The sequence below is a fragment of the Anser cygnoides genome, chromosome 2 (genome assembly GCF_040182565.1).
Source record: "Anser cygnoides isolate HZ-2024a breed goose chromosome 2, Taihu_goose_T2T_genome, whole genome shotgun sequence".
NCBI classification, from domain to species: domain Eukaryota; kingdom Metazoa; phylum Chordata; class Aves; order Anseriformes; family Anatidae; genus Anser; species Anser cygnoides.
The window spans coordinates 155,328,133-155,340,544 of NC_089874.1; the positions used below are offsets into that span (position 1 = coordinate 155,328,133).

A 12,412-nucleotide genomic window follows, 5' to 3' on the forward strand; every position below is an offset into this window, starting at 1 on the left:
CTAGTCCAACCTCTGACCTAACGCTAACAAGTCCTCCACTAAACCATATCGCTAAGCTCTATGTCTAAACATATTTTAAAGACCTCCAGGGATGGTGACTCAACCACTTTCCTGGACAGCCCATTCCAATGCCTAACAACCCTTTCAGTAAAGAAGTTCTTCCTAATATCCAACCTAAACCTCCCCTGGTGCAACTTTAGCCCATTCCCTCTCGTCCCGCAAGGGAAAAACAACATTCTTTTGCAGGTGTACAAGAGTCTGAAAGTTATCATAAAGGGAACATTTTGTATTTACATTGGAAGCGTCCTATATAAAGATTAGTGACATAATGTGAATAGTGAAAGCACTAAAGAGGCAAACCTGATACCTTGCAAGGAGAAAGATTATATCTGGAAAGTGTTAGAGTTTAGAGGCTTCTATGACTTTCAAAAACTTATCTTTGGTAAATAACTTCTTTAATGAATATTGTGAATATTAACAATATTTGTCCTCCAGGACTTGCTCACAAAGCTACCAGCTGGATGGTCTAAGTTTAATTTATTTGATTTTTTGGGGGGTCAAGTCTTCAAAAGAAACAGTTAACTTTGACAGATCTTTAGTCACTAAAGATCTTAAGCAAGTGACAAGGAAAGAACATGAACTAAACACTTCGTCAAATCAGTGTATTAAAATAAAATTCACTATTTGCTCTGACATTTGCCATGAGTGACATTTGTGACATCTGACATTTGTGAGCACATGTATCCAGAATTTTCCTTAAATTAAATCCCTAAAATAGAATTATCAATAGTGAAGTAACTTCATCGGATACGAAGTCATAATGGGTATAAAACTGAAACTGCAAATCCTGCTAATTAATAAAGATACTGAACGCTTCAGTTAACATGTTCAATCTGGTGCATTTACTTTGGTCATTTCCATTAGCTGAAACATGAGATACAGGAAGATGAGGTGCCTGTGTGCCATCTCTGACTTGCAGTGAAGATATTCATTATTTCAAAGATGATCTTCAGATAGTATGTTGCATAAAATGTTTGTACAACTCTGGACGATATTATCCCCGTAACCATCCCAAACATGTTTAATTCTGGCCAGAACCTGTGGTGGTAAGTTACAGGGGATCACAGCAGTAGTAGGAAGCAATCTTCTGTTTTAATCTGCAGTTGAATGGCCAGATGACTAATGCAAAAATTACTTCTGACATCTTGGGTATTAGTCTATTTTAGGCAGTATTCCTTCATTCTCTGGCTAAATTTGAAACAAATCTTAGGGTTTTTCATATGTTTGGTGACGGTACACATATGCATTTCAGCACTTCATGAATTGACTCACGATTTGTATTAACAGGGCACAGAAATGCAGTCTGTCTTACTGCATTAAACAAAGTGCTTGAGCTGGTAAACTTTACCTCACCTCATTCCCCTAATGCTATACATGCTCATTTGTATAGAATTTGCATTTTGATTGGTTTAGTCTATTGACGTGTCATGGTACATGGCTGAGTATGCTTTTTGTCAAGTAGACAGAAGTACAGTTCTAAGACAGCATAGTGTATCGTGATTCAAGTGTCAAAATCAACACCAGAAATTAAATAGACACTCTTAAATGGCAATTTTTTTCTTTCTGTTGCACCTATGAAGAAGAATTCTGCTGAAGGAAACACTGTGTTTCTTTGCAATGAAAGAAAAGGCTCAGAGGAACAAGTGGACACGCATCTTCAATGGCAGCTAAATCTCCTTACCCATATAGAGAATGTACAGAACGAAGTCACCAGCAGAATGGACCTGATTGAAAAGGAAGTTGATGGTAACTGTATTTACAGATACTTGTTAATACTAGTAACAGCTTCTTTCATAGTCTGTGTTGAAGGTGACATGAGAGGCTGAGGATTGATTTTTTTTTTTTTTTAAGTATTGTATTCAAATTTCAGCACCTAAAACTATAACTAAAGCTTGCACCTGTGGTTCTTCAGGTCTCTTTCACGGGTTCTTACTGTCCATCAAAGTAGCTTAAGTGCTTAGGACCCCTGACAATTTAGCTCAAGTCTGTGATATTAGACTTTAGAAGGCTTTGATAACTTGCCTAGTCTTTGTCCAGATATGGATCATAAATTTGATGGAATTTTCTGCAACTGGAGGGCTTTTGGCTTGATTGTTCTAGTACTGGACAGTATTCAGGAAAAGTGTGTTCATTCTGCCTTCATCTTTGGTTTGCTATATTACCACGTAATTGGTTTCATTAAACTGGGCTTCATGGGAAAACATGCGCGAGATTGTAGTATGGGTGTAAATATTACAGCACGTGAGTTTACTCACCAGTTGTAGAAACTTAGAAATGAGGAGAGTTTGAGTGTTTCTCAATTATATTTATATTTTTTTATATCAATTTATATTGAGAAAAAAAATATCAATTTATATTGAGAAAATATAAAAAAAAAAAAATAGGAGTCCTTAATTGCCTCTTGACAAATAGTCATCTAACTCCTATTTGCAGTTTTACTTTCAGTATTTCTGCTCATACTAGGCAGTATTTCTAGAATTTGAGTTCATCTTTTCCCTTGTTTGTCTCTAGAAGCTTAAAAATTATTTCAAAAACATTTGTTTGAAGACTGGAAAGCTGTTCTGTAGTCTGGACCTTGCAACTAGGAACCTGTAAAAGTGACAGAAGAGAGCCTAGAATTTCTCTGATCCTTGTGTTAAGGATTGCATTTCCTGTTGCAGATCTGTCATAGCTAGAAGGCTTTGAACTTTAAGTTTCTTTTGTGTGTGTGTAGACAGTAAGTTGTCAGCTAAGGGTATAATTTGCTCCCAAGCACCTTTTTATAACAACAATCAAATTAGAAGATATGTTTAGATTGCTTGAGTGAAACACTGAATTAGTGGTGATTTCCCTATTTTTTTTCTGTAAAATAGAAGTCACAGCCTCAGTATATTTTCCCTTCTTATTAAAGATAAGATATGAAAGAAAAGTTTAATTTTTGTGAGAAGTATTTATCAGAGACTCATTCTAACCAATTTCTTCTCCGTTTTACTTCTGTAGTTTTAGAAAGCTGGCTGGATTTCACTGGAGAACTGGAGCCACCAGATCCTCTGGCAAGATTGCCTCAGCTCAAGCGACGTATCAAACAGCTCTTAATCGACATGGGGAAAGTACAGCAAATAGCAACGCTTTGCTCTGTATGACAAAAGGAAGAATAAAGAAATGAAAATAGGTTCTCTACGGTGAATTTTCTTACTAGCCACAAGACTGACAGGAAGACAGCAAAAAGCTGAGCATTTATATAGTTCTTTGCTGATTACATTAATAGCCTGAAGCTTTAGAGAGAGGAGAGGAAATCTAGAGTAATAAATCTGTTGTATTGAAAATCTGAATATTCAATGTCCAAACCTCAAAATGTAATATATTGCATACTGAGAAATATTGATTTGATCTTAACGTGAAAAACAAGGAAACTTCTGCATACAAGAAAGCTGAACACTCTGCGAAGAACAGTGCTACTATTTTGAAACCTTTGACAGAAAATTCTAAATTCAGTATTCAGCTGACTAAAAGTTATTGAGAACTGTATTTTCAATTAATTCCTCTTATCTTGCTAGTGAAAGATAGACACAGAGAGATCTGTATCCTCTCTACAAGAAAATTTATAGATTATTTCCTTCTCTCATGAATGTTCAGGAAAATGAGCATACTAGCTTTGATTTTGAAAGAAACTACTTGTCATGGTCTCCTTTTTAAAGTATTTTTTTAAATAGAAATCCTTATTACAGCACCCTTAGGCTCCTTTAAAACAGAAGTGGCAAATAGTGGTCAGATGTGCCAAATAATATTTACAACCACTGGGATGAGATTTTTATTATGGCTTACATGAAGGTTTTTTCCAAAGTCCTACTTGGTGCCAGCAATCCACCCCAAATTGTATGTAGGTGGGTTTTTTGTTTTTATTTTTATTTTTTTAATGTTCTGTGGCAGTATTCAGAGTTCAAAGTACACTTTTTGTCCTGGATATTTCTGTTCTGGTTTGTGCCCTCTAAAACTTTACCATCCTCAGCTGGGATGAGGAATGACAAGATAAGCAAAACTGTCTGTGGCTGTGAATATACTAAACCACTAGGATAAATATCACAAGATACATTATACATTTTTTTTATAAAAATTTCCAGCTTCAGTGAATGAAACATCATGAAACCAAAGGCAACCTAGTTGCTCTGTTAGCTCTTGCTGGTTTTTGAGCCCAGGACTTTCCCTGTGCTTATAAGTTGCCGCTGTACCCAGTGCTACATACATACTTGTATGTGTATGTATATGTGTATAGATACACATGTACATATATACATACTATATACATTTATATCTACATGTCTAGTTTTATTACAATAGACTATAAGAACTGGTGGTTAACATGAAATGTTACCTTTTAACAAGCAGTTTCTAAAATTGAAAATAATGTATGTACAGGTTTTGAAATTTGTAAAATATGACTGTTAAAAGGAGGCTATTTAACTGATGACATTAAGATACTTGAACATTTTATGCCTCGCATCTGTTTATCAGTTCTAGTTATCTGTATAAATGCATTTTAGAACCGATAGACAGTAAACTTGAATTTACCTTTTGATAAGAGTACAAGCCACTGTACATTCAAAAATTATTTAAATTTGCAAACACACTGTTCTATATGTAAGGTACTGTATGTAAAACTGTTTATTAAAACTATTCTGCATACTCTACATTTTCCATTTTTCTTCCTGATCTACATACAAGTATAAAATGTGATTACAATAATGTACAGACCATCAAAAATCAAAAAATTTTGGACTGCCTTTTGAGGATTCATAAAATTGAAAAATGTGCCAAAGATGGATTATCTGGGAAAGACTTTGCAACCTGCACATTGAACTTTCATGATAAATCCATAACTGAGAAAGTAGCATGGCTGGTTCATTGCTAAAACATACCTACCCTGACATCTCCTGTCTGTCATGTCTGAAGTAAGTTATCACTCTTGATGTCGAAAACAAAATGTAAGCCTGTGTTACAGAGTGGTTGCTATTTCAAGTCTTGCCATGTCAAGCTTATAGGAGATATTACAGAGCTGTATGATAATGGAGTCAATTATAGCATCATGATCAGCAACTTCCTAATACAGAACGAATACAGCAGCTGAGGAGCTGTTGACATTTTTATAGCAACTGTTAATAAATAAAGCACTCTGTGTTATATAGTTGGATGCTTAAATTACCGCTTAAACCAATATGAGTAGCTGAGTGACCTACTTGCTTTTTGATATGTGAGACTTTTATATATTATTCACTTGCTGCATATCCCTGAATGTGGTACTGTGTGTACTGTATAAGAGAAGTGTAAATCCCGGTGAAATACTTTGAAACAAAGTGGAGTGTATTTAGCTAATTTATACGGCATACACTGTAGCAATATTATGCAATGTGTGTGCAGGTGTGTGATGTAATATAACTGTAAATGTTACTGAAGGTGGAGGTGTGCGGAGAGATTCCAGGCGGGAGGAAAGGAAGTGCAGGGATGGAAGAATTTTCTGAAAAGGACGTCATGAGGTCATAGTCGAAGTTGCCCTTGTAGCTACTTGTGTTTGCAGCAGTCTCTAAATTTACATGAGTACGTAACCTTATCCTTCAGGATCCTACCTTATTCAGGATGGACTGTGCTTACAAAAACAAGTAATCTGATTAATATTTATTTTTTATCTTCGTTTCTTGTGTAGTCAATCATTATAAATAGAGAAAAAAATCTTGCAAGCATTCATGTCTTGTAAAAAATATGATAGTTTCCTTAAGGACAGTGTTATGATACATTCATTGTGTGTTGCCTGAATGCTTCACAAACTTGTCTTGGTTTGCTTTCTCAAATTGTGACGTTAGTCTGTGACACATGTACGTTAGTTTTGGCCCCAGTTTCTCAAGTACTCAGATGTATGGGATGCTTTTGAAGTTTTTTTTTTGAACACTTAAAAGTCAAGTGCCATAAAAGTCTTAAGTGTTTTGCAGAGTGTAGCCTACAGTTGATTGCTTTGCTCGTGTGCCAGTCAAACCTGATGGGATCTGGTGCATACCAGTAAGTCTTCTAGTTGACATCAAGGGAATCCTTTTTTTTTTTTCTCTCTAGGCATCATTTTCCATCTGTCTTCCTGCTTCTTCAATAAATAATCCAGGGATCTATACACAGTCTCTTAGCAACATCACTTACCTGGATATGAATTGCAGTTTCTTGTGCTGTATGACAAAGGAGGCTGTCTTCGAGGAGGAAATAATAGTATGTGGTGCTGTAATGACAGTTTTTGATGTTTGTGCTCAGAAAAGTAAAACAAATGTAAGTTTTTAGCCTTCTTTTAACTTACAAGATTTTAAGTAATAAACAAAAGGGAAATGCCATTGGACTTCTTGTGATTCCACAGGGCTAAATGGCAAATTTGTGGGGCCTTTAACTGCCTAGCTTTTTGTCTGGATTTCATCCACGCTGTTTTTTCTTATGGAGAGTATCAGGAATGAGTTGCTTCAAACCCTTCTTCCTGTACCCATAACAGCCATCCACATCAGAAATCTTGTGTTTTCAGTTGGAGTGGTGGCAGCAGGACATCAGTATTACAGTCATAAAGGAAACAGTATTGGTGGTGTTATCAGATAACGTGTATGAGGGATTGCCTATGTTTCAGTTATAAAATGAGAGTTGCTTCAAATTGTAGGGCAGGGAATGGTTGGAAGATACTTCCTACTAACTCTGTTCTTGGGTAGATGTAGGGAGGTAATGCCCATATTTTGGCTATTCTGGCCTTAGATGCATACATCTTTGTTCAAGTATAGAGTAATTTACGGCCACAGAAGTCCATAATCCTATTTAGAAGATGAGTTTTGGTTTCCTGATGGTTTTCTTTGCTGCCTTGCGAAGAATTGAAGCTGTTTTTCCATGGGTGCAGTCCTCTTGTAGAGCTGACACCCTCCCGTCTCTTCACCTGATATCTAAGTTTCTACATGTGCTCCTTGGCTGTTTGTTTTCCACCTTGCATCTGACTCTCCTCTTGTTCTTCAGTTTTCTGCACTCTGCCCTGTTTTGTGATGCCAGGAGGGTTTCAATCTTGTCCGCTTTTATTTTCTGGCTGCCGGGGGAAGCGGTTCTAGGGAAAGGTCTCCTCTGCTCTTCTCTCTTACATCTTAAGTGTCCTACAAGCTGTGTATGGTCGGATTGTCTGTACCGTGACAAAATCTTCAGATGGTTTTGCTGCCTTCCTCTAGTACACATCGTCTGATCACGTGCAAATGTTGATCTCCTGCTCCCATCTGGCTTCTAGATTTTCTGGGCTCAAATTAATTCTACAAAAGCAAAACAACCAAACAAAAAACCTACGCTCCAGCTCCTTGCCAAGATGGATGTTTTCATGTACAGGAGTCACTTGGGCTTTGCTGTGAAGTTACAAAAGTATTTTAATGCTTGCAAAACAGAATATTTTTCCTCTGTATTTGAAGGAAAACTGCAAATATTTTTTTCACTGAGACTTTAAAAGACAGAAAACAGATCCTGTGCTGAGATAACCAGAGCGTGATGTTAAAATCAGCCACAAAATCAGAGATGGGAAGCACTGCAACCAGGAGCTTCATAACAAGAAGTGGGCAGCCCATCCATCTTGAGATTCTCGCCTTATTACCGGCTCTCCGGAGGTGCTGATGTGTGAAGGGGGTCTTGCAATTATGCCCTTCACTGCGAAAGGGAATCACCTTTGCCATGTCAGTTTAACAGACTGGAACCTTGTGTTTTCTGTCTACTGCTTACAGAAGTTGCAGTCTGTCAGCCTTAATTTCACAGTGCTTATTAAAGCCAGAGGCTCTAATCCATCGCTATCTTTGCATTCAATTAGCTGCTACTGTTCTTCCATTTTACTAAGACTTATGTGGCTATAGGTGATCACTTTACAATTTTTTTGAAATACTTCAGTAATGATTTTTTATTATACCGTGTTATGTCCTGGGCGCCGGTTATAGGGATCTGTCTTTAGCAATAACTATTATACACTATGTGTATATCTGTTTATATATGGAAAATAAATACGGAGCATGTAACGACTGTGAAAATAACCTGCACAAAGAGCAGAGTGAGCACTTGGCGGCCATTCTGCACCAGCCTGAACAACCCAAATGAAAAATTGGAGACCGTGTGGAGAAAATGAACTAGCATGAAAAATTATTCAGGAGTGGATTTCCCTTTACGTGCACATGGGGCTGTGTGTAAGCTGTAGACGAGCCAGCCTTGAGTAACTGAAGCCGGTTCAATTGCTGTTTGCTCAAACAGCAGCTTCCTCTTCTGTAGAACTGGCGAGAGCCACCGCGTTCAGCTGTAGCCCTGTGCATCAGTGAGTTGTCACTAACCACGCTGAGAGGCAGCAGTGCACTATGAAGAAATCTACGAGCGACGCAAAGTACTTTCTTCTGTGATTTGTCTTTTTATAATAGCAATAATGTTGACTGCATTCTAATACAATAAAGGTCTGTTGAGATTATGTGCCTGGGCTTCCATTCAGTGGACTTTAGTCTTAGTGAGTGGGTGAGCATTTGCGTATGTTTTAAAGCAGTAGGGAATCTTCACTCGTGTGTTTAGCCTGTAGTCAATGAACTACATACAGTGATGGATACTCTTTTATTTGTGTACATCTCAAAACCTTAGGGAATCTTCAGTTGTATTTTAGCCTGTAGCTGAATTATGTAACCAATAAATTATTTGCAGTAACGAATGCTCTCTTACTGTGCAACCAAGTAATTAGAAGACTTTTCTGTTCCTGAGCTGCTCTGGTGTTTTAACAATTTCAAGTGTTGAGTTTTGCAATGCACTTGGTTCTTGAAAGGGTCTTTTAACAACTTATTCACAGTGATGGTGTCTCTTTGTGGGCTGATGTCTGCCTTCTAAGAGTGTTTTTATAGTTTTGTGTCTCTGTGTGATGTCATTACAAAATAACTTCAGTTTATTTTAATGATTTCTTGTATTTTAATATTGTCTATAAATGGTTGTTCAGGTTTGTACTGTAGTAGGAAACGAGCAAGCACTGCTGAGAATATTCCTGTCCTAACCGTCTTGTGGACTGGGGCATAAATGAAATCAGGCAGTATTTAAACAAGTCACTGATACACAGAAATAGTTTAGTTGTTCACATAGCAAAAATTGCTATGATCTTGAACATATTTAAAAAAAAATAAATTACTCTAATACAGAAGATCTTTTCTTTGTTACTGAAGACAACATCTCAAAACGTTCTCTTAAATTTAAAAGATACGTGGCCAAATTCAGATCTGAAACGCTTTTTTCTAGCCCTGAGTTAGATCAAAGATCTAGCTATCCAGTATCTTATGTTAGGCAGAAGCCTAATGTTGAGCATCCAGAGAACTATATTGTCGATAAAGAGAAATATATTGACGACCAATACAAATTGGTCTTTCCCTTAATGTAACTTTCAGTTCTAGAAAACAAATGTTTCCTTAAACAAAATCTTTATGAGCATTTATCAGTTTTGTTGGTCTCTATGAGTTTGTTTAATCCATCATTTTTCAGTAATTTCTATCTTTTTAGACCACAACCCCCCTCAGGTGACATAATGAATTCCACAGCTTTCTTGTGTGGCAGGACTTAAAAAGCAAATTCAAGGAGAAATCCGACTTCCTTGACCTAGACTGTTGCGTTCAGTTCAAAGAAGATTAAGTATTGCGTTGTCAAAAAGACCACAAATAATTTTGGCCTATCAACACCAGAAATTCAGCACCTTGTCGATGTCCTTGTGTGACTAAGGATGTCTACTCTCACATTGATTAGTTTGCATTTGCTAGATACTGAATCTATGAAGCGTGCAGACCCATCCATCACTCCACTGCTGACTGCAGACCTGAGTTCTGCTTGGGGGTTCAAAATAGTCTGCGTTTCTGATGCTATAAGATTAAAATAAACATTTTTTACCTTCTATTGCCAAGGTTAGACATGTTAGACATATACGGGAAAGGTTGTGCTGTATCCTGTTAGCTATGTAAGAAAATACATAAGATTTGTTTCTTACATATGAATATGTAAGAAAAAAAAAAGCTATTTCATCTATCCTAGGAATGGTTTGTTTCTGGAGAAGTAAAAGTAAATTCAAGTTTTGTTAAGTGGGCTTCTTTAGGTTCTTCTGTCACCAAAGGCACTTTGCCAACTGGTGAATGATAATACAATAAATAAATAAATAAAATTGAGAAGTTCTCTGCCTACTTTTCTGACTTAGCCAGCTTTAGTGTTCTGATACTTCCCCATCATTTTTTCAATCTGAAGAACAAGTGTATGCTCTTCATCTTTTAATTTTGTTGTTTTGTCACATTTGTCCTCTTTTGAGAATTAAATTAGAGATAACGTGCTTCACAGATCTACTTATTGCTGTCTGTGCCAAAATCATGTGAAGAAGCTAGAAAAGAGTCTCATGCTTGAGAAGAAACGTTCTGAATGTGAAACTTATTGTGCTCACAAAGGAGAGCTAAGCTGCTAAGGAATAGCACGAGTCTATGATTTTGTGTGGTTTTCTTAAAATGTGGGAGAGGATGGGCCAGTATTTGATTCCTATTTAAAACAGAAAAGCAGTTATTTAAAAATAAATGAAATACATGATATGGGCATAACCTGACAAAGCTTACAGTTCTTAAAATTTTTACTTCCAAATTGCTGCCATGTTCAGGAGACTTCCTTAAGCTCTTTCATTAATATAAGGTTTTTAAGGCTCAAGCTTTATTTGTGTGAAAGCAACTTTTCTGTGGATATAGATGTTTATGTACACCTATAGAGGTAGCACTTACCCTTGAGCTTTCTGCTATGTAATCGTGGCACTTACACAAATCTGTGCAATTTTTCTGCTAAGAAAGCAAATGCAAAACTGGAACACTGGGTAAATGGTCTGCTTCTCCCTTCAGGTCTGAGATTTCAACAGAATGTATCATCACGCTGACATTTTTTCTTTCTCCCAATCAATTATAATCTAGATTGAGTTGCTTTTCGATGGTTTATACAACAAATAAAACCTTCATTTACAGCACTAAAGCAATGATTTTGAAGACAAACTACTTTTAAGGCCATATTGGCTGCAGGGACATTTTCCACTTGCTTCTTTGCTTACCATCAGTGATGAGCTAATTTGAGATATTTTTCCATCTTTTCCCAGATGGTAAAAATAGAGCTCAATGCCGTTGTCCCTTTACTGAAGGGAATGTTATGCACTGAGCATTTTCTTAATTTGTCTCACCAGATCATGGGTCTTTTTTCTTTTTTTTCTTCTCTAAAGAATGTGGGTTGCATATATTGCTCTGTAAACTACCTTTTTTTTTTTTTCTTTAACGTTTTTTTTGGATCCATGGGCTATTGCATCCCACTGAACTTGCGTGTACCAAAATGCCCATTGTGGCGTGATGCACATCTAGAAGTGGTTTAAGTGATACAGATTGCCAGCACTCTCTCCCACTTGGCTTTTGAAGAGACTTTTAAGACCTGGCTGCTCTTCCCACTTGCATAGTTCAGAGGTTGTTTTCTGAGTGTTTTTGAAGGGAATAAAAGCAGTCTTGGGAATCAACAGTATGCAGATACTGTAGATTTGTGCTTCTTTCTGTTAATAACAGCCCTTTGAGACCTCCTTGGTTTCCTGTCTGCCTTATTCCATTACAACTACTAATGACCTTTGGTAGTCAGCAAGGGAGGAGGAAAGTGAACATTTACCATAAAAAGCCTCTCTCTCCTCATTTGCTGTGCAAGGATTGCCTGAAAGCAATTGCCTGGATAACAGTTCTGGACTAACCTTAGGAAATGAGTTAAATAAATGTATTGCTCCCCCTCTGCCCCATCGTTTTACATGTAAGCACAGAACCTGCTGCCCCTGGAGAGCCCATGGCATGGGGCTGTGCTGGCTCTTGTTGCTCTTCTGTAACTGCCCCACTGGAATGGGGGTCAGACACAAACCTGAGACCCCTGAAGCATATATCCAGAAAAGCGTGGAATATATTTCATGGTCAAACTTAAAATCTTTTACAATTCAACCACCCTAGTGCTAATGCTGTTCTTTGTTTGGTCTGATGGCTTTGATCTGCATGTATATTTCCCTACATACACTCTACTAATCCAGAAATTAATTTTCTTTTTGTGTCTGCTTAATCCGGGCTGTTACAGAAATTTTCTTTATGCCTTTGAAGGTGCCTTTTTCAGCCTGCCCTCTACACTGGACATGTTCTTCGTTGTTTCCCAGATTGATCTTTCTGCTGACTACTGACTTAAAACCAGAATAGACTGCTTGAAAATCAAGTCCAAATATAGCCCCACTCATTTTAAAAAGACTAATCCTGGTAAAGCAAGCTTGTACTGCTGTTTGAGGTCACATTTACCATATATATCAAATGCT

General features: G+C 37.1%; 1 protein-coding gene across 9 annotated transcripts in view; it reads left to right on the forward strand.

Annotated features, from left to right (window-relative positions):
- PHF20L1 (PHD finger protein 20 like 1) overlaps positions 1 to 4,727 on the forward strand; it is a 54,480-nt gene extending 49,753 nt beyond the window's left edge. For all 9 annotated transcript variants that reach the window (XM_013197334.3, XM_048049757.2, XM_048049763.2 and 6 more), the window contains 2 exons: positions 1,641 to 1,806; positions 3,040 to 4,727. In XM_013197334.3, coding sequence (XP_013052788.1) covers positions 1,641 to 1,806; positions 3,040 to 3,182 — 309 coding nt within the window. In that variant the 3' untranslated portion in view covers positions 3,183 to 4,727. The remainder of the gene's footprint in view (positions 1 to 1,640; positions 1,807 to 3,039) is intronic.
- The last annotated feature ends 7,685 nt before the right edge of the window (positions 4,728 to 12,412 follow it).